The sequence below is a fragment of the Anarhichas minor genome, unplaced genomic scaffold, assembly GCF_050575085.1.
Source record: "Anarhichas minor isolate MPS153535 unplaced genomic scaffold, ASM5057508v1 ptg000116l, whole genome shotgun sequence".
Classification (NCBI taxonomy): domain Eukaryota; kingdom Metazoa; phylum Chordata; class Actinopteri; order Perciformes; family Anarhichadidae; genus Anarhichas; species Anarhichas minor.
Genome location: NW_027466562.1, coordinates 100,001 through 123,656, shown reverse-complemented (window position 1 = coordinate 123,656; position 23,656 = coordinate 100,001). Strand labels below are relative to the sequence as shown.

Below are 23,656 nucleotides of genomic sequence, written 5' to 3'. Positions count from 1 at the left end.
CGTTTGAGTTATGACTTGTTGCCTATTTGTGAATATTGTTTCCCTTTCACGGATTTAACAATAAATGTATTAAATAATTATTTGTAATAATATAATTGCAGTAAAAATGTGTGTAAAAGCTTTCACTAAATTCTGAGCCATTTTTCAAAGCGTTTTTTCAAAATAAAATATCAAGGTTACTTCTTAGTAGACATTTTTTAAATGTGGTAATTTTACTAACTAGGAAATATAATCAATTCATAATTAGGGAAAAGTGGTTTCACACATGATTTCTATTGCTTTATTTTGAGCTTAATTTATTTATATACTAGATAGTGCAGTCATTTTTGAATTGTGTTGATTCTTTAATAACCAATAATTCATGTAAAAGTGATGTATGTACATTCCTATAGTCAAGTCCACACAATGACATAACATCTGGCCATTGCAGTGTACAGTGGCCTCCACACTTTCTTACATAAGAACAGCTGCTTCAGAATGAAAGTATGCCCCTCTACTCAGCTGCCCGTCTGCTCACCCACTCCCGCACCAGAGACCACATCACCCCAGTCCTTCAAAACCTCCACTGGCTCCCCATACAGCAAAGAATCCAGTTCAAGCTCCTCCTCATCACCTACAAAGCCCTCCACAACCTTGCCCCTTCATACCTTTCGGACCTCCTGTACCATCACACTCCCAACCGCAACCTCAGATCTGCTGACGCCAACCTCCTTACCCCCCCTACTCTGTCCAAGCATCGGACCTGGGGGGACAGGGCCTTCTCCGTTGCTGCCCCCTCCCTCTGGAACTCCCTGCCCCAACACCTCAGACATTCTTCGTCACTTGCCACTTTCAAAACTGCACTTAAAACTCACCTATTCAAATCTGCTTTTAACCTCTAAAGTCAGTCATGTATGTTTTCTTTCTTTCTTTTCATGTTTATTTTATTTTATTTATTTTTTTCTCACTGTTATGTCGTATATTTTGTTCTTATTATAAATGCTTCTATTGTTTCTGTTTTTAACATGTAAAGTGTCTTTGAGTGCCTTTTAAAGCGCTATATAAATAAAATGTATTATTATTATTATTATTTACAAGAAATGTGAGTATTTGAAGAAAATCATTACGAAGAACTTTCTGGAATGGAACCCTTCATATCGAGAAACATCAATTAGACAATAGAGAAGTGAAAACCATGAAATATTCTAAATAGCCAAGTGTCCTTTCAACAAAATCTCAAATCATACAAATGTAGAAGTTGTGTGTTTGTATCTGTGGCTCTGGCTGATGTGTTAGCAGAGAGACAAACCTGCCTCTGTTCTGTTTCATGGTTTTTTAAGTCAACAGTTTATCCATTCACGACTGGTTTGGTGTCCGAGCAAAGCTCAGCAAATTGAAACAAGAGACATATTATTTAAAAAGATTGTTCTTATGATCAGTCACATATCAGGATTATTTTACAGTGAGCAATGACACAGAGGCAGGAGACATTACGGACATTTCCCTTATGATACAGAACATCTTCCATTTTGTTGTCCATAATCAACAACCAGAGACTGTAGAAACATTTAAGGAAACATGCCTATCCACATTCATTCCGAGAGTGAGATGAGAACTAGGAATTAGGATGTGGTTAGCCTAGCTTAGCATAAAGACTGGGAACAAGGGGGAACAGCTAGCCAGGCTCTGTCCAAATATCAATAATATTATTAGCAGCAACTCATTATGTGCACTCAAAGGAGCGCTGCAGTTCTCAGAAAAACTAGACTCATTCTGGCCCATAAAACATTGCACACACTGTATTGTTCATTTGTATTACCATATCTGAATTACTGTGTTGAGGTTATGGGTAACACCGACAGAAGCACCCTACAATCATTATGCATACTACGGAAATGAGTCATAAGGATAGTAAACAATGTAGGATATCTAGTACATGCATTAGAATTCAGGGATCTAGTGGGTTCTTAGAGCGCACAAACTATGTAGGAAGCAAGAAATAATGTACTTCCTGGCAACATACAAAAATGTTCTTGGACAGAGAGGGGACGTTTGAAAGAAGGTATGTTCGCACTTATCTTAAACGTATGTGCATATCATTTGTGGGATGATTTTTTTTAGAATGGACTGAAGGAAAAAAATGAAACAATGTGATAATAAAAGATTAAAAGATGTACAACAATTATGTTTTTGCGAGGTACAGAAATGAGGAAGGGGAATATAAAGGACAAAGATGGTGATATTGTTGCTATTGGTTTTCTTTTCTTCCTTCTACTGCATTTTGGACATAGAATGTTAAAATATGTTGCTTATTGAAAGTTGTATTTTTCCACCATTAATTTAATGTTTTTAATGTTTGAAGTAAAATATATTCAATTCAACAGCTCTTCAATCATGTTGTTCTGACTCCAGCTCTGTACTTAACCTGCACGCTCCTGTTTTATATCCAACTTCTCATCTCACTCTCAGAACGAAAGCATATCTCCGGCTGCAGTTACACACTTCCACAGGATTGCATGATAGTGTATTTAAACACTAATAAATAAATGCCTTCTGTCACGATCACACGACTGAAACTCTGACGAACACAACCCCTCATCCTTGAGTTTCATAGGAATTGAACACATTCTCTCTACTCTCCTATCGTTGCTACGAGGTAACTACATGTCAGTGAACGCTACTTCAAAGTTTTCAGTTGTACAAATAAATAAAAGCAGTAGTCATTGGTGTTACAGCAGAGAATACATTGAATATGTATTCATTATGTATGATATAAGGTATAATATGTACAATAAAGTCTTCACTTAGTGCAATTGTGCTTTAACAGACACTGACTTCAAAATGTCCCTTTGTGTTTGGGTTTTTACTTCTGAATCACAGCCACAGACTTAATATGGCTGTGAATTGTTTGTCTTTAGAAACAATGCCTGTGGTGAAAAGTGACAAATCTGAGGGTTTATACGATGTTTGGTTTACATTAAAGTGCAGAAATGCTCTAACAGCCAACTATTCTGAAGAGCTGACCAGCAGATGTTAGTATGGAAATGCAATCAAAAGCAGTGAGTCAGACAATGACAGGAACAAGACTGAATGGTGACAATTCGCAGACAGTTGAAAGATCCCAGTAGTTACCGACATTTCTCGATAACACCTACTCCCTTTACTTGTACAAATAACAGGAGGAATGTTTTCATGTACTGAGGACAAATCAAATTGACTGAAACAAAGCTAACTTCTCCACCTGGTAAGATAAGTGGTGAGAGGATATGCAAAATAACAGAAGACCATTGAAGAAATTTGAAGAGTAGCAACAAAAGATGTTTTAAAGGGGACATGTCATGCTCATTTTCAGAATCATACTTGTGTTTTGGGTTTCTACTAGAACATGTGTACATGCTTTAATGCTTATTAAACACATTATTCTTCACATAACCTCTGTCTGAATACACCTTTATCCTTTATCCTCTTTATCCTCTGTCGGAAATGCTCCATTTTAGCACCTGTCTCTTTAAGACCACACACCTATAAAAAGTCCAGTCTGCTCTGATTGACTCTCAAGAAAAAAGTGGCACAGCTTTGTGAAGGTGGTTGTTAAGGCGCTGATGGAGATACTCTGAAGGGAGGTGGTATATTCTAATGAGGGTCCGTATGACATAGGAAGGGGAGCCAAATCTGAATGGCTTGTTTAATCACATGTTTTCTCATCAAAACAGCCCGCAAAAAACTGACTGGGTTTTTCTAATTACACAGTTTGTGGGTTTGCTAGGCACCTAGATATATGTGCACAAGCACTAGGTTTTTCATGATATGTCCCCTTTAAAATTTCAGTTTCTGTAGTAAAAAAAACGGATTATTCCTAGAAAGTAATATTTTTTAAATCTTGACAAAACCTAAATGCTTGTGTTAGAAGTTAGCAGCAAAAACAAGAATTTCAATGTTATGTTACCTTTTAAAGAGTGGCCAGACTGAACACATAGCAGAAAGTCAATGGACATGGTGGCACAATCTGGATCAAAGTTGCATTCTTCCAAGTTAAAATTATTTCATCTGGCATAAAATATTTCTTTTGAAACCCAGGATGAATGTACAAAAACAATATCTGAGCAGCTAAAATGTGCTCAGTTGGTAGACTGGTTGTTTGGGGCGAATAAACGCGGACTGTACCTGCAGTCTAGTGGTCAAAGTCATTAAAGCATTTGCTCAGTGTTGAGTCTGATTGCCTCTCCAGGGTGCCAGTTCTCATGCTGGACATGCTACTGAAAAGTTTTGTTTTAGCCCAGTCGCCAGGAAAAAATAGGTTTTGCATTGTACGTTTCTTCATGCCACGAATAAATTGACTATTATTGAAAGTTACGTGTATAAAAGTTATGATGCATAATAACCAGTAGAACAAGCAAGAAAGTCTACTAATGGCGGTTGGGAGATGTGGAGGCCTTTCTCCAAACTGTCTGTGTCCCATGTGAAAGCAAAACTTAATGTTGACTTTACGCTTATTACATAATGTTGCTACGCTTGTTACGAAACATTACGTAATGCAGTCCGCTATGGTCGGTTGTTATTTCGTCACTACTTTAACAATAACCATGATCTTTTTCCGAACCTTAACAAATTAGTTCTCTTGTCTAAACCTAACCAACGTTTCACAATGTAAACCACGTGGCACTGTGTGTTTCTGCAGGCGAGATACGTGGTTGATATTAAACATATTAATTAAAAGTATTTTTGGTTCAGAAATGTTGACAGTGGTCAGTGGTTTGCAGAAATGTACAGTGGTAAAAATGATTCTGGGGACTGGGTTGATTTGTTTACAGGCTGACCAACAGAATTAGTTAAATAAAATAATGTTGTGTCACCTCATAAACATCTGGGTCCAGTTAACCAGCAGTGTCATGTGACTTGCATTGTTTTATATAAGACCTATGAAGTATGTGTTTCCAGGTCTTGGTTAAACTCTTATTACTATGCGACTTGGCAAGCTCCCCCATGCACAGAGCATTCATTGAAGCCACTGTGAGTATACTGCTGTTTGCTTCCAGCAGCTTATGTGACAGCAGTTTGACAGCCTTGGAGAGTGTGGAAAATTTGATTTAGTTTGATGGAGTTTTACACCATCTCTTCTCTCCGCTCCAGACCTGCAGGCTGTATGTTGGCCTTGGGACTACGGGGCTGGCTCAGTCCCAGTGCCTCCCCTCTGGCTTTCAGCAGTTGTTCTGGTCCCCAGTGCAGGCAGAGGGGGCAGGGACACGAGGCGGGATGGTGCAAGATGCTGGTTGAGGGGTAGAGGGCTGCTGTGCTCGGAGGCAGCCCCCCTGGTCTGTTGTGGTAGTGGGAGAGGCGGAGTGCGTCCAGGGTCCGCATGGGTGCGCTATAGCGGCTATGAAACGAGGATACTGGGGAAGAGAGAGCCAGGGGGTAGTGGTGGTGGAGTGGGAGGTGGGGCGGGATGAAGGGGTACGGCAAAGTGGAGCAAGGAGAGGCACGGCCCATCAGGAGCGCCCCCAGGGGGTCGACGAGAGGGTGGGGCCACGGCAAGGAGTGTCTCTGCCGTTTGTCCTTCATCCTCCTGTTCTGGAACCACACCTGGAGAGAAGGGAAGTTTAACAGTATTTCTACATGTTTATGTTATTAGCACTAAACACAAAGTACACATGAGGCTGATAGGAATATCATTCATTTTGTAGGTATTTGGTCATAAACCAAAGAATTAGACACATTTAGACTAGCCAACAGTGCTAGATGTAAAATCTGGGCATCATCAATGTTACATCCTTCAGCGTCAAATTTCACAGCAATCCAACCAATGGTTGTTGAAATATTAAAAACAAAAACTATTTCAAACTAATTGTGGAAATTGAAGAAAAGTCAATGGATCACCAAAGTATTGTGTGAAAAACTTGAGTATAACTTCAGGGGTAAAACTGCAGATGTACAAATGGTTCTGATATATACCAAATTTCATTTCTAATTTCAAATATGTAATAACACCGCATTATGTAATAACTCGACAGAATGTAATACATTTTCACTTTGTTATGTAATAACATCCTCATTTTGTTATAAATGATCACATGTTGCTGTGGTTATTACAGAATGCAGGAGTTGCACTTTTATTTAATGAAAAAGTAATAATACATGCAAACATATTTTTAATAAATTTGCTAAATTAAACTTCACAAGTCCCACCCCTCAAACGCAGACTGGCCAATCATAGCGGATTGGCCAGATCCGACCAGGGTCCAACTAGCTCTGCTCCACAGACTCTCATGCAATGGTTTCAGATTTTCTTCAGTTCAGCCTGGTTTTGTGGATTTGGAGCTAGTGATGGTTAAACGTTGTGCAACAGTGATAATCGTTACCAGAGCTATGCGTTTCTTAAACGTTACGTTTCTACATATGTTTTCATTTGTTTTTGTTCACTGCAGAATCATCCTGGATACATTCTTCAAATGCATATTATTGACCCTTCTGTCTGCTCCTTCCTGAAATCACTTTTTTGTTTTTTCCAGAAACTAAAGAATATTATGCGAAGAGTGCAGTTAGTGACCGTGTGGGCTCCGTGGTAGCTCTGACAGCTTGATGAAGTAACAGCGGGAGGCGGGGCTTAGCGAAGGGTCATTTGGACCTCAATGATCTGTGGTGCCCCCTTTCAGCGCTACAGCTGACTCTGTCTAAATAGCCACATAAAAGCAGTAACATAAGGCTATTAGGCAATGCTTAAGAATCAATACAAGTTATATAGGAAGCAAGAAATAGCAAGAAAAATGTACTTCCTGGCAACATACAAAAATGCTCTTGGACAGAGAGGGGAAGTCTGAAACTAATTATGTTCGCACTTATCTTAAAAGTATGTGCATATCATTTGTATGATGATTTTCTTTTACAATGGACTGAAGGAAAAAAATGAATAATGTGATAATAAAAGACAGCATAAAAAGATATGTGTGCGAGGACCGAGGTACAGAAATGAGGAAGGGGAATGTAAAGTACAAAGATGGTGATATTGTTGCTGTTGGTGTTCTTTTCTTGTCTGTTTCTTTTTCTTCTTCACATTATTGATTGAATATTGATGGATTAATATCTTAGGCAGGATCAGATAAGCAAGTGTCTTCCTTCTACTGGCATTCTGGCACCAGTAACATCAGGCATTGCATTAGGCAATGCTTAAGAATCAATACAAGATATAAATACCAAAATTTAAATTAAAATAAAAAATGGATGAATGGCTGAATTTTGAGTCAGTATGATTCATGCTGGAATCCATAAATTAAACAATTTTGTCATGATGTTATGAGGATATTTATGAACGGTTGGTCGGTTATTACATAATGCAAACGTTTACATGAAAAAAGTGCAACTCCCACATGTTGTAATAACCACTGCAATACGTAATCATTTGTTACATGTGGGGGAATTTATTACATGTCGCGTTCATGCCGTTTATTATAAAATGCAGGTCTTATTACATAATGGAGGGTAAAATGTATAATGTGGTGTTATTAGCCTCCATAATGTGTTGTAACAAGCTTTAAAGCTGAGACCGACAAGCTGTCTGTGCATCCGTCCGTCCGTCCCTCAACTATTTTTACCAGCTCATAGAATCTCCTTGGAAAGGCTGCGCTGCTAAAACGTCAGGTGGCAGCGTTTACAAGTCCTCGCCCCTCGCATTCCTGCTCTTTCATAAAAGACCCTCCAGTGGTTGGCAGAAAGGTGGGTGCACTCAGTGTGTATTAAAGCTGCTGCACTGGACCAGTGGGGCCTCTGTGTCAAATGTCAGATGCTGCTGAACCTGTCGGCGCTCAATCTGCCACGCTGACACAAATGAAACATTTGAGGGCAGATGATCAGAACCTCACATTCATGGTTCACATATCAAAGAGGTGTCGTCGTTTTAGGTGAGTAGCTGTGGCGGATTTGTCGCTTCCTGTTTTTGACCTGCTTGGTTTCCATTTCGTGGCCGTGTGTCTATCAGCAGATACACAATCATTTCATAAAGCCAGCAGATCAGTGAAGGAGGTAGGCCTATATCATTGAGCTCTGAAAGCACTGAGCTGGCGATTAGCTTAGTTTAGCATAAATACTCAAAGCAGGGGAAACAGCTAGCCTGGCTCTGCCCAACGTTCGAAACTACACCTTCAAACTAAAGCGCATTGATTAACACGTTACCTCTTGAGCTGGAACAGCAATAGTAAAAATAATCACAACAGGCTTATGGACACATAGTCAAAAAACTGTTCCAGCATATAAAAAAAGAACAAAACGGCTGTTTTTACCTTTATGTTTAAAAAACAAATGTATTCACTTTGGTGCAGAGACTTAGATGGGAAGACTGTATGCTAAATATGGAGCTGGAGCCAGCAGCTGGTTAGCATAGCTTAGCACAATAACTGTAAATGGGGGTCACAGCCAGCCTGCTTCCTTCCAAAAGAAACAAAATCCACCTACCAACGCGCCTAAAGCTCAATAACGAACATGGTATACATTTAATCTCTACAAAACCCTGAGTATAAAGAAGACAATTTGCATCTTAACATGCTGTTATAACTATTTCTTGGCACAAACCAAATTTCAGGCAACGAGTTGGAACATCGAGCACCATTTTCATTTGACTTCTTCAAAAAATCGGACAAAAATGTCAAATGCAGACACAAATATCTCCAAAAATGTTGAATCGTGTTTTTGGCTCCGATCTTTGTCAAACAATGTATACGTCACACTACCAGTCAGCCAATGTTGCTTGATCAATCATTTCACATTGCCAACCATTTTGTCTTTAACCCTCTCTACTGTTGGCATGTTGGGATTGTACCAGAAGAAGCCGGGGGTGCACAGGCCCGGTGGATTGTAAGGTAGCCATGGTGGCCCTGCTGCCGCCAACCCAAAACAGAACATCCCTGTTGCCGGGCGGCAACCATGTGGGTAACAATGCTTTATGGCCATTTCCATATTTTGTCACCTTCAAATGCTGAAGTCCAGTTTGTGACAAAGGGAAAAGAGTTACCACATCAACACTGCATTGGGTTTTAATGAGGTCACAAGATAAGAAAGAATTATTTAATGGACGATTGTGGCTCATTTTCGCAATAATTATAATTTTTTACAAACTCAGCTGCGAGGAAGTCAATGCAATGTCATCATCATTTCTAGCCTAAATTGTAATAGAGCTGCACTATAAGGCTTGTGCATGGGGCAAAATGATTTGATGGACCCCTATTGACCTCCAGACACACACTATCTGTGCACATGTATACTATTATTATCTGTAATAATAAATGGGGCCCTGGTTGCCTGTGTGGTAACTGTGTGGTTGAGGCTATCAAACCGGTAGTCCGTTGCAAACATCTCCATGTTGCATGATGATGATGCAGTAGCCTACTGTTTTATAAAACGGTATACCTCACATAGTGGCGAGGTCGGTTGACCGCATACCTTTATGGTCGTCTCCGGTAAATTGAGAGCCGTGGCCAGCTGGCAGCGTCGGGGCCTGGAGACGTAGCTCTCCTTGCCGTATTCCTGCTCCAGCCGGGACAGCTGCTCGCGCGTGAACGCGGTCCGGTGCCGCCGGCTGTGGTCTAGTAGGGCGCCGCGCGGGCACGGCTCCGTCCGCTGCTCCCCCCCGGGACCGTGCACGACGTGCGCGGCGGTGGCGGCCGCCACCGGCGTCTGTCTGCCCTCCGCCACTGAAATGACGCATACGTTATAGTAGATGCGCAGTTTTTAAATGCTGACCATAGGCTTTTATAGAAGAAGTAAACGTGTTGTTTGCAATATTATAACCACATTATAAATGCATTATTGTCACAAGGTTGATCAACTAAACGCCTGGAGCCTCTTTAACAGACGCACATATCAGCATGTACATAACTTTTACTAATCTTTTTGACATTTTAATGTTTCAGTAAATGTCATATTACTTCTGTTTTGGGTGTCAGAGACTCCAGCTGTAAAATACAATGTATTTTCATAATTCTCTATATCTGCGATTGGTGTAGCCCACTTTTTACACAGTTACTAATCCTCCCAAAGTTTAGTATATAACATGTTTAGCAGTTTCAGAGCCCACTAGCCCACTGTACGTTTTTTGGGAAACAAAAGGAACATATTTGGTGTATTAACTATGATTTATGCTCTTTTATGTTCAAGTCCAGTTTGTCACAAATAAGGGAAGGGTCACCAACTCAATACTTTATTGGGTTTTAATAAGGTCTGAAGGAAAGAAATAAGTATTTAAAGGAACATTTTGGTTGCTCTTGCAATCATTATTATTATAATACATACATTATAACACATACAGTCAACAACACAGGAGTGAGGTCTGTGGGACCCCAAACAATAAGGAGGTCAAGAGACATCGTGTGTGTTTAGGACATTGTTATTCAATTGTTATTTTGGATTATTCCTTGTAAATATGTCAATTTAGTCATTTAAAAAAAACTATTTAGACGGAAATCTCAAATATTTATGTTCCTGTTTGGAACTTTTTTGGAGAAGAAATAAAGAAATGATTTGGTCTCAGTGATGAACAAAGTTTGCTCAAACGCAACTTTTACGCGTGAGGCTACTTACGCATCAGGCTGTTTCTGTGTTGGAAGCGTCAAAAATAATATAAATAAAAATCCCTCCTTCGTGTTTCTCTTTCTCGGTGGTTCTCTAGGTTGAGTATCTCCTCTCTGCAGGCTGATCCGGCTCCGCGACACAGAGGACCGGTGGAGAAGCTGGCTGTAGTCTGGCTAAAGCTTATCTTCATCCAAGTTTGTTCAGACAGTCGGGGGAGAAGATGATGTGTTTTTGTCCCAACACCCCTCCTCCTCCTCCTCCTCCTCCTCCTCCCTCCTTCTACTGTCTGTGTTCCCTCGGGGGCTGCTCTCCTCTGCTCCTCTGCCCCCCCTATCACAGGCGCTCCAGACGGGGCCGCCGTGCGTGCGTCTGCCCGGCGATGGCGCCGCGGCCCGGAGAGGTGTTAAAGGTGTTTAGGGATAAAGCCTTTGGTCTCCGTCTCGGCCTTTGTACTTTTGTTATGGAGAATTAAAGACGCGCAGGCTGAGACGGCGACCAGACTCGCATTGTTCTCCGCCGTTTGATGTTCACGGAGTTGGAAGTGAATCATCACGGGGCTAATGGCTCCGAGCTCACCCAAGTGGAGGAGAGGAATTATGAATTGGAGTGATTTTACTTTTTTGGCTGTAGCTGTCGGAATTATTGCCAAAACGTAAAATCTATCAGATGTTTTAAAATAATGTTTCCCCATCAATATTCAACGTCCTTTTTTGAATTTGACAGTTTATCAATTATGTCCTGTACTAATATGACGAATATTATGAGTCACTTTTAGGGTGAATATGGCACACAGTTATATATCACCATGAAGCTTTCCACAAGTTGATTACTTACATCAAGATAATCATTTTTTTATGACAAGTTTTCTGAAATGTTATGTTTGAATATGCAAATGGTTATTGTCTTGTGAAATATGTGCCAATTTGCATCATTTGTCCAGAACAGAAATCTGACAATTTTTGTTAGTATACATCTATTGTTAATACAAACAATTTTGTTAATACAAGTCGAAGGTTTTCATAGAGGGGATATTGGATATATTTTTGTATATAAATCAAAAATAACAGCTGCAACAAAAAAGAATTCCACCGTCGCCATGTTTTTATGAATACAATGTTATACACATCAAGTTATGATTGATATGAGACCAAACCCCACTCTTCACATTACAGACATAATGAAAGAGAAAGGTTTTCTGTATAAGAGCTGCTGAAGTGAAGATGTCTGTCTCGGAGTCTGAGAAAAAAAACAACTAATTTAGAGAAAACGACCTAAAGGTAAGTTTTGTAAAATCATAGATTTTGAAGACAGTACAGGTGAATAGGGTCACGTTTTTTAATTACTAGATATCACCATGAAACCTCACCAGTTGATTACGGACAGCGCAGTAAAAATAAACATTTAATGTGTATTTTCGATGTTGTCTTGCACTAGTATGACAGAAGACAAGTTGCAAAATCCCCCAAAATCTTAAAATGTATCAGTGCATGAAAAACAATGTTTCTGCCTTTATTTTCGTGGAGCCTTCTAAAGTTGATCAATCCCAAAACATGTACTTCCCGTTTGTTGAGGGTACAGCAGGCTATAATAAAGTATGTCGCTATTTTTTTTATAATTTAAGTAAACACAATATTATTTTTTTAAATACAACAGTTTGTAAAATACTTCAACAAGCAACAGTTTTTCACCAGGTGGTGTGAGGAAATAATCTGTGTTGATGAGGCGTTTAAATAATAACCAGTTGAGACAATAAGACTCGACAGGGCAGATTAATTGAGCTTTTTGCAGCGCGATAACATAGCAGTATCAATCAAAACGCGATCCTTTAAGTGTACAGCCTCGCCTCCAGTGTAGAGAGGCTGACCGTTCAACCTGTGTTTAGGAGTTTATTATGGCTATAATCGGTGTTGATTGTTAATCCAGCGGCCAGATGATGAGGAAGAGGACAGGTAGCGCAGCGGACAAGAGACAGACAGACGCCAGGTAGGGTGGAGTCACATGCAGGAAATTCATCATTACAAAAATAAAAAAACACTCAGGTAGGCCTACTATATAGAAGAATCACATTCAGAGTCACTGACATTACTTCCTCACAGTTCGGAATAAGGAACTATGCTGCTCTTTGTGTAAAAATGGTAATCATAAAACAACAACAAACACAAGTTAATAAAACATGTAGAAAAGTATTACAGGGTAATCCTTTGTCACAAACTGGGCTGCACATTTGAAGGTGACAAAATATGACCATAAATATGATGTAAATAGAAAATATGTATAAGAAATGTCCATATATCACGTTTACACCAAATAAGGAAATGTTTCATCCTCTGGGGACCATGAATATGTGCACCAAACTGCACCATCCAATAGTTGTCGAGATATTCCACTGAAGGACTAAATAGTTAACCTTGTGGGGGCGCAAGAGGAAACAACGATGCATCACCAAAGTTGTTAAAACGTATCCTCTGGGGACCTTGAAAATCTGTTGTAAATTTCAGGTCAATCCATCTGATAACTGTTGAGATATTTCACTCTGAACCACAAATGCCAACCTCATTATTAGCACTAGAGGAATAATAAAGGAATCACCAAAGTCAGTAGTATTCATGCTCTGGGGACCATGAAAGAATGTACAAAATTTCATTAGCTATCCGTTAAAGAGTTGCCGAGGGATTTCGTTTGGACCAAAGTGGTGGACCGACCTAAGTGTTTAAACCACTGATCAAGGAAAGTGATGGTGGTAAATGTTACTTCTAAATGTGAACAACACACCAGGCCGTGGCGAAGTGCTGCTTGCCTCAATAATCATATTTTATTCGGCTTGAAGGCGTGAGTTTCAGGTGAAAGGAAACGCTTTGTAACATAGGTCAACATGTCACAGGTGTCAGAGGAGTCTCATTACTGATTGGCTGCGGGAATTTTCTAGTCACAAAAAATGATACTATCCCCAATGTTTTGCGCTGCAGAACCAGCTGTGTCATGGTTACAATATAAACCACCTGGTTAAGGTTATTAAATGAGCAGGTTTATGGTTTTGAAGAAGAAAAACATTGACTGACTGTTGGAAAGAAGAAACGAACCTCCTTTGTTCCCAAGAGTCAACATCTTTACCACTGATTGAAAGCTTGGTCACTTGAATGAATGGGCTGTTTCTTCCTGCTGAGCATGCAGACAAACTTGAGCTCAAACCCACAGAACTGCATTTAAATTTAAATTATTTGATATTTCAAGAAAAAGTGAAAACAGCAGATGCATAATATATTTGATACTGGCAGGAAGTGTGGAATTATGGGAATTTAACAACCGTAAAGCTACATGACAAGACATAAAAGAAAAGCTGCCAGCTGATAGGATGTCTTTGGATCATGCAGCGCTGTAAATTGTCCTCTGTGTTCAAGTTTAATTCAATTTCAATTCAATTTATTTTGTATAGCCCAAAATCACAAAATCACAAATTTGCCTCAGAGGGCCTTACAATCTGTACACTTGCGACATCCTCTGTCCCGGGACCCTCACCAAGTGACACATTGTTTGTGGCCTACATGTAAAAGTGCTCTGAGTGAAGAAGGGCTCAGCGTCTTGTTCCTCAGCAGGAACTCACAGCGTCAGGGTTTAATCTCCTCAGCCACTGAATCGCTCTATCACCACTCACAGTAGCTTGCTTTCTGGCCCTTTGATAAATCATAAATTGTTTTCCTCTCTCTCTCTAAAACGAAATATTGAAATTACATGAAAATAGGTTTCCCATGTTTTGAATATTGGTTGGTTAAAGACATGCTGAGACCTCAGTTTGAGGCCACTATGATGAAGGTCGGGAGCATGTTCATTGAGAGCGATGAAGTGTGCCGTCCTGTGCAAGAGATGAAACACTCAATCTTCTTCATCATATCCATATCCAGGAACAATGCACATGTTGCATTTATTCTCTCTGCCAAATGTGTTAAACATGTGGAACTAGGCTGCACGTGTTTTGAGAGTTTAAGGAAAATATGTGTGCTGTCCACATGTACACCCACATACTGAATATGTCTGAAACTTAAAAAGTTTGTCCAACATATGCTACCGTCTTCATCCAACATTTTAAAATGCTTTCATCATGGTTTTGGCCCGCACTAATAATGCCTGATGACGGTACGATTTGAAGTCACATTGGTTCCTTTAGTTCTTGATGATGGATATGATATTTGGCTCTCATATATTAGGAGACAAGCCAGTTGGCCTACTTGTATAATATGTTCATCCATACATCTGAGATTAACTGTCTGATAGTTGCTTTAAGGGAGTATGCTAATAATTAGCTTTTGATTAATACAGTATTTCTGGTTTCCAGCAGCCTTCATTCTGACAAGAATATTGATTTCTAACACCGATGATGTCCTTCAGCCTTTGAATAGTTCAGTGGTCAGTGTGGTTCTGTAAAACACTGAAGAAAACACTTGTTTCTTTTGTTGATAGTACACAATCCAATCTGTCTTTGTGCTGTCATGCTAAGGTGGTTTGATCAACCCTACTATTGATATTAGATGAAACTACAAAAACCTTGATTACAATTAATGATATATATTTTCAAATGAAAAGCAGAGTAAGAAAGCCTTTTGAAATACAGTCTGGTTCACAGGAAAAACACACTCAAGTCCAGCTACTCGTAGTCAGAAACACATGAAATCCACTCTGGTTCATAGTGAAATAAAACACACAAAAGTCTGGCTACTTGCAAAAGAAACACAGGTGAAATACACTCTGTTTCATAGTGAAATAACATATCAAAGTCCGGATACTCGCAGTCAGAAGCACCGATGAAATACACCCTGGTTCACGGGTAAAAAACACACCAAAGTCCAGATACTCGTCAGAAACACTTAGTGGATGTATGAATTTCAAAATAGGCATAGTAGTCGCTTGCATGGTTATGAGGCAGAGCATGGTTTTGTGGAGGTATTTTGCAGACGTTCTAAGTTAGTTTGGCAAACTTTACGCACCAAATAGAGTCGCAATGGCAGAGTAGCTTTTGCAAGTTGACCCCAGGGAAGTGAAGCAGAGTTCAGTCGATCGTCTGGGGTATTAGTCCGGGCCACCTTTGTCTAAAGTAGTAAGTGTTGTTTTAGCAGCCATAAGCAATGGATACCAGTTATGATGGTCCTTAATTACCTGTCAACAGTGGCAAGTACTTTGTCGAAAATGTGTCTCAGAAGAGCAGATCACACCCAGTGATGGGAGCCTTATAAAAAACACATATCACCCAGAACAAGGAATAACTTCTGATCCATTGGACACACATTTTTCTCAAATGAGGAAACGGCTTCATTTGTGACACTGCATACAATGAGAACTTCTTGTTGCCTTTGATTCCAGCCTCAGCACCAGCACTTTTTAGAGATGTAACGCTTTCTATTGTTTGCTGTCTCCCTGTAATCCCAAAGGATTGGCAGTTATGATCAAATGATCAGAGTACACTGTTGTATCTCTAAAACATATGGCTGTTGAATCTCCTTCATCGCCACCCTCTGGTATTCTACCCTCCACACTTGAGCTGAGTCTGCCCTGCAGTGATCATACTCACTGAGTAAAAACAGATCCTCTTTGATTCTTGCTGTTGCAGTTTAGTCTTAGGAGTAGTAAGAGTGAGAGATTTCTATCAACCAGCTTTGTCGGCTTTTTTTAAATGATTGATATCCTTCATTGACCAGAATTTTCTTCCACAACCGCCAACATGTTGCATGCTTTAAATTCTAACTTTAAGGGGACTCTCACAAAAACAATATGGCATGGCAAGACAAGACAATTAAATCATATTAAATGCTGTGCAAAACGCTCAGTTTTTGTATTGATTTGAACAGCCAACATTTTACACCAGTTTCCGAACTTTTGACATGAGCGCTGTTCCATTTTTTAAAGCAGGGATTGCCTACTGGGAGCATGATCATAGAAATATTATATAAAATATTATATGAATACCTCAGAAAGCAGTGTGTCTTACCTCACTCTGCCATGACTACATGTTGCTACTTGTCACTTGTCTTATTAGTAGTTTTAATGATGTATTATAATCTGCTTAGTTTGTGTAAACAGATCAGAATTCTCTTTCTAATATTTATTCATGATGTTGTAAAAAACATGTGAACACATCATGATAACGTTATAATTTGTCTTCGCCCAATACTCTTTTTCACTGAACGGAGCCTGAACACATCTAAAAGTAACCGAACGAAACCTTCGTTGGTTAGCCATTAGCGGTGATGCTAACGTTACTAGCTCTCCTCCTGTTGATTTAAACAGGGATTGGTTGTTTGCAATGCAACATTATCAGAAGTTGGCAACTAGAAAAGCATACATGACAGTTTCTTTGTATATTTGGAGGGTAATATCAATTTCATCCAATCAGGTAAACCTTCATGGTAGCTACCTTAGGATACCGAACCCAAACAGCCCATCATTCCAGTTTTAAAGGGTAACTTAGGTCTACTCTCTGTAGAGTGTTGGGGTGCTACACACATACAAAAGGTACCGATACTGCAGAAACAACAGCATGGTCCACCTCCAAAGCCTTAAATAGCAGGCACCTCCATCATGCCAAAGGCCCGTTCTATAATGCAGCGGGCTTCGGAGTGGTGGTGGTTGGAGTGGCACTGTACCCTCCTGCAGTGGTTCTCAATACGGGGTAACAATGGTAATGATCTGAACAATACAGAGTTAGCCACCAGTCCCCACAATAAAAAACCCTGGAGGAGGACACAGAGCCTCTATGGATATTCCACTGTTTTTCAGGACATGTGTGTCTTGCACAGACCCAGGATGTCTCACGATGGTGTGGAGGAACCGACCCTTCCCATCCTATACTGCCCAGGAGGGGTCTTCACACGTATGTGGCACCCGTTAATGGCATCCACACACATTGAAAAGACGGGGCTGTTGGCGAACTACTGGAAGCACTCCTCAATCTTCTCCAGCTCAGTAGCAGCAGGCAGTTTAATTACTGCATGCCAGAGAGCAGCAATCTCCTCAACCCTTGTGGACCAGCCCATGGACACAGGAGATTGGAACTTTAAAGGCCGGGGACATCACATTGTATGATAAACTGTGTGGCAGCCAGTACACGGGTATCAGTACAAGGATCCACGACTGAACCGGTAATCATGCAGGAGGTCTTCTCTCCCCATCAAAATACATTTTTAGCACTGGAACAGTGCTGTTAAGGCATTTGAAGTCGGGTGCTGGTGGATTTTCAGCCTACAGAAAGAATAAAGACTGTTAAAGTGTACATATGTTGAACCCCTAAGCCAGCAAACTCTGCATGATAAAAACAGAGCTTTCTATACTTTATGACAAACACGTTGTATGTCTGCTACCCTAATAAAAGCAAGTGTCCATATGTGCATTGCTTTCCTGCTACTTGTGGTTGTTCATCTTTAATGCCAATCAAATAAGCTCCTTCTTTTACAACTACATTTAAAAGAAGCAGTCATAAATACCCCATGCTGGAGCTTTCCAGTGCTGGGTACGAAGTCTTACCTGCTGGAGCATGTCATGCTGCATGCTACAATCAATCATGTAATATGAAAAAATTAGGGAAATATTTTCTATAGATGAATGGATGGATGGATGGATAGAGAGATTCTTGACACGTGCAAGCTTTGTTTTATTAAAGCATTGAAGTGATCGTACTGTCTTTTTGTCTTTCTGCATTTGTGTTCAATCCCTTTTCAAGTATTCTCTTTACCGTTTCTTGATCTCAGTGCGGTCGATCATGCAATACTACTTGACAAACTAAAAAACTGTCTGGCCTGTCTTGCACGGTCCTAGATTGTCTCAAGTCCTACCTACTGTACAATACAGAGAATATAATGTTTCCGTTGGCAATGTATCTCAGCGATCTAGCATGACATGTGGAGTTCCTCGAGGCCCCTCTGTTTTTTAACCTCTTCATGCTCCCTTTAGGAAGAATAATACAAAACAACAACATTACTTAACATAATTATACAGACGATACTCTGCTTTATGTAGCACTTTCACCAACTGACTATGCTTCAATAGGCTTGCTGCATCAATGCATTGACCAAATAAATGATTGGATGAACACGAATGTTCTTATCCATTCACTGTTGGAACAAACTGCTAGTAGATCTCAGATTTGCACCAGCTTAAAAACAAGCTAAAGACTTGTATGTTCATGAATACCTTTTTGTTGAAATTGCACTCTCTGTTACGTTTGTACCAAAATAGAATTAAATCCCTAGGCCACAAGGGTGCACATGGCTAAACGTTTGCCGAGACTCAGCTGGCAAGGCGCTGAGTTGGTCAAATGTATGCAAGAGCACATTCCTGGTACATTCCTTTGTAACGTAAATACCATATTTCCTCTCTGTACCTCTGCATCATCACAAAGAAAGATAGAATAATTGTTACCATGATAACTTTCTAGAGCAGTAAAAATCTTCTTCATGTGTTTTCAGATAGGTCCCGCTAAGTGTAGACCAACACATTCTCACTCTCAACTTGTCAAATACTAACGTTTGGTCAGTGGCACTACTCTTCAAACTATAACACGTTAGTGTTGGATGTGGCGGGAACGGCGTATCGGTTTGCACTTGTTTCATGCATAGTATCTTTTCAAAGTAAACTTCCGTCTTCGCAGTAAGGTTGAGGAAAAGAGGGTGGTTGAGGTTAACTTGACTGATCAACAACTCACGCCATCACCAGTGACAGCGAGTATAAGGCGATAAATAAGTCATGAGAGTAACAATAGCGACTAAGGTGATGAACAACACTAACGACTCATGTCAACGTATCCTCATGAAACTGTATCGTAAAGGTAATCTTCACTTCCCCTGAGTTTTCCTATGAAAATCCAGCAACACGTTTCAATTTCTGCACGTTACATGACTTTGGTATTTTCAAAATAAACTTCCATCTTCAGGGGGAACTCAGTTAGGTTAGGTTAGTCGTCTGGTTTAAAATAACTACGGAAGTGTCGTTACTGAAGTACGGAAGTTATGTGAAAATAATTAGTCAATATTGACATCTCGCTTCATATGGTGAAGGAACAGTGGTCTCCTGGCTGAAAGACTGCTGTTTGTTGGACCCATACATAGTCGGACATGTTACATTATGGCTATAACATAGATTGTTGTTTTGTATTCATGTATGTGTATATGGACAGTTTGTAAAGCCATATTTCATATTGTGTTTCCACAGTTTTACAAATAAGAAAGATTCACACTAAAGTCTTGAAACTCTTCTACAGATTCCATGGTCTTTATTTCACGGATCTACTGTTAGCGATCTGCTAAGCTTTCCTGCACGAAGCAAGAGCAGAATAGAGTTAGAGACGAGTGAGAGACATGTGTTGACCACATTTATGGACCATAATCTAGTTAACGTTTACGTGTAAGTGTTGATTTTAAAGTAAATCTGATGTGAGAGAGAGAGAGAGATAGCACTGTAACTAAGTCTGAAAAATAAAACTTCTAAAACTTTCAACGAACTGTCTGTTTGAGTTTATAGAGGACTATTTTAGAGGAAGATCTTAAGTATCAAATACAACCTTTCATTATTAAAGACTACTTTATTACTCTGTCGTATTTTTTTTAACTAAGCAACCAATCCACTTCCTGTTTACACCATCACGTGCATGCCCAGTGTACGTTAATGGTCACGTGCTGCCCGTCTTCGAAGGCTGCCGTGTGGACGCAGATCAACTCGAAAATGATGCTGAAACGCCCATGTCGACGGAGATCCTTTCTATTTGACAACTCTGCTTCCAAATAGAAACGGAGTAGTATGGATGTAGCCTAACTTGCTCTCAGTTGCTCTGACCGTTCAATAATGACGCTGGTGGATTTTACATTGGAGTTAGTTGACAGCCCATTTCCTCTGTGTGAGATAGCGAGGGTCCCTGACCAACCGTCGGTATTTGGCGAGTTGGGAGTTGGACCAGCTTGTGTAGCTAAAAGGATGGTGTCAAACACCGAGGGAAATGTAGTTTGTTAATAGGGGGCTTGCTTATAACTGCTGCTTATCTGTGGCTAAAGCCATGATGGACTTTTCATTAAGGACAGATTATGACCGAGACAGTCTCTCATAGCTAGATCTATCTCCACAGCGCTGTGTCGAAAGGTCTCGCTGCACCCATTATCATTCTGGTATCGAGGGTAAAATAACACTCTGGCTTCTTTGTACTTCTTTAAACCAATCCCACTTGTCTTGGCCGATAAGAATAGGTTGCAACGACGGTGCTCTTGCAAAATAGATCACGCAGATAGCGGCAGGGAAGGATATGCCGCTTAAGATACTTTGCCAATGGCAGACTTATACCCACAGTCTACATCTGCTGAATCAGACTATGACATTGATGACTGTGATTAATCACTTAACCCATCCCGACTGATCCACTCCAGTGTTTACAGAAGAACAGATAAACTGCCGGATGAGGCCTCTATTGCTAATTACATCAGTCAAGTGACATGTCACTGCAGTAACACTGGCTGAATGTCAATAAAACTATCTACACACTGAAGTGAAGCGAGCAGCTCTTCTCCCACTTAACGTGTTTCTCGCTGCGCAAATCAGCGAACACAAGCAGCTGTTCGTCCTTCATCTCCTTCAGCTGACTCCGCTGCAGAGTAAGAACTGCTGCCCAGATGTGATGCACTGTCCGCTCAATAAATATCTGGGCTTTGCATTAAAAGTCAGTGAAAGCAGCTGCAGCGGGGACAACAGAACTCATTATCGTCCCAAAAATGTGAGACTCTCACGTTGCAGCATTTTACAACGTGTTGGAAATAAATCTTTCATCGCTACCACTACTGGAGTTTGCTGTTTAGCTGTGGCTTGTAGCGTTCTTCTTTAGTTGTCTGTTATTTTCTATTTAGCATGTGGAGGTTGAATAGATGTTTAGAGAGGTTCTAACAAAAGACTCTAACTTGAGTTATAGAAAATGTTGGATAGAGTTTTTTTGGAGTTCAAATCTGTTGACACACAGATGCAAAGCAGTTGTCAGTCTCTGACCTCTCGTAAATTGGGAGCTGTGTGTGTGTTGTGTCGAGCATACAATTTACGCACTCTGCTTGACTTAACATTGTTGTGCTGAGCAACATGCATTTGACAATTGGTGTCCATGTTCGCAAATACAACAGATTGCAAATCAAGTATTTTTTTAAAGTGCCTTCCCTTTTCCAAACTGGCTCCAATGACGACGCCTCTGGTGATTCTGTGTAACAAACAGACATGTGGGACATTAAAACATCTTGCTCAATTAGTACATGTCACGGGGCATGATGGAGGACTCAAGCGCAGACAGTCAGATGCAGTGAGAAAAGGGTTTTAATGAATCACTAACAAAACAGGAATCTTTACCGGAACACAACAGGGAATCCAAGGACGAGACAAGAGACGAAGGGGGAAATCCGGCAGGACGAGGCAGGGAAGGCAGACGGGGAAACAGGGAACAGGACGAGCAAAAACGGGTGGGTAGACATGAACAATGACCTGGCAGTGGGTGACTGGGAGGCAGGGGTTTATAAAGTGGCTAGAACAGGAGAGTTGTGCTGATGAGGGAGTGCTTGATTAGTAATCAGGGGCAGGGGAAGGGAGTTGGACTGGTGCTGAGGGAGTGGCTGAGTTAGACTGTATGAGTATAACTAATAGTTAAAGAATTAAATAAAACGTAAAACGTTAATATAATACGAATATGTGTGCTGCCTCCATGCAGCACACAGCAGCCTGCCAGCCTCTCATTCAGCTCCATACTTCATTATTACTGCGGCTCATTAAACTCCCTGCAGCCCTACCTGACGCCTGTGTGCAATCAGGTTGTGAAACTGAAGAAATTGAAGCTTGGCGGCCGGTTTCGTTTCTTTAGAATGGTCTGCGTGATGTTTTTACATCAGTAGAGACGAGGGCAGTGGTGAGAACGGGCAGAAGAGAAAGAATGTGCATTTCATTGACAGTCCAATGGCATACCTCGCTTATAGAGCCAGAGCCAATACTAGAACCCACAAAGTGACACCGATACCAATAAAGTCGAGACTGGTCCCATTCAGTAGCTATCCCTACCAAAAATAATGTGCATGATTTGTAGATATCTCGCAAAAACAATTTTGTATGTTATCCACGTGATCATGAACGAGGAAGTATTAAGACCGTAAAAGCACATACATTACATGTAGGGTGTACGGGAGGGGTGATGGATTGGTCCAACCATAGACTGCGTTAGTGGATGTAGTCATTGTGACATCACCATATGGTTTGTCCACTGCTGTTTTGAAGCCTTGAGTTCTTAATGTTTAAGGGGGTCTACCATGTGGTCTTCCTTCAATCAAAGGATCTGCGGTTCGTTACCCTGCTTTATGGTCTGTGTGACTCTAAATGGACCATAAGTTACTAAATGAACATCATGCTGTATTGAAGAAGACTTGAAACTAGAGATTGAGACCATAAACTCATGTTTACAATGTTTACTGAGGTAATAAATCAAGAGAGAAGTAGAGTCATTTTCTCATAGACTTCTATACAATCAGAGGAGTCGCCCCCTGGTGGACACTAGAGAGAATGGAGGTTTAAGATGCTTCCGTGTTGGCTTCACTTTTCAGAATCAGAGGTTGCCACCTGATGCCCCCTTCCTCTGAAGGCCTTTAAATCCAAACTCATATTTTCCCACAACTTTTAAGTAGTCGTCTATTTTTTTTTTTTATCCCACTGGGCCCTCGTAATGCTAATCCTGAATGATTAAAGACCATGTCTGTCCTGCCACAGCCCTGTTATTTCTTTCCACTCTGTGCACATGGACTTTATTTATTTACATGTCCGTCTTGAAGTGTTTAAGTTTAAGGACGAGAGGACGTCATATTGAGGCAAATGGGCCTCTACATATAAAATGGACTTGACTTGATTATTATTATTTCAACCAATTAAAACCAGGTAAATGCTGGTGGGATCTGTTTCTTGGAGTTTTTTAGTGTTTGAAGTGTTTTCAAGAGTGACAAAACTTTCGGTTTAACAAGACACAATGATCTAATGAGTGTTGTTGTTATTGTGTTATGTCTTTTAGGTCAATGAGACATTTTCTGCTCTTGGAATCCATCCAAATACCCAAATGTGATGCCACATCCTGCTTGTTTGACAAGGT

General features: G+C 40.4%; 1 protein-coding gene across 1 annotated transcript in view; it reads right to left on the bottom strand.

Annotated features, from left to right (window-relative positions):
- Positions 1 to 5,082: 5,082 nt before the first annotated feature.
- eve1 (even-skipped-like1) overlaps positions 5,083 to 23,656 on the bottom strand; it is a 27,270-nt gene continuing 8,696 nt past the window's right edge. The window contains 3 exon segments of the mRNA XM_076083050.1: positions 5,083 to 5,559; positions 9,406 to 9,627; positions 9,630 to 9,656. Of these exon segments, the coding sequence (XP_075939165.1) occupies positions 5,083 to 5,559; positions 9,406 to 9,627; positions 9,630 to 9,656 (726 nt within the window).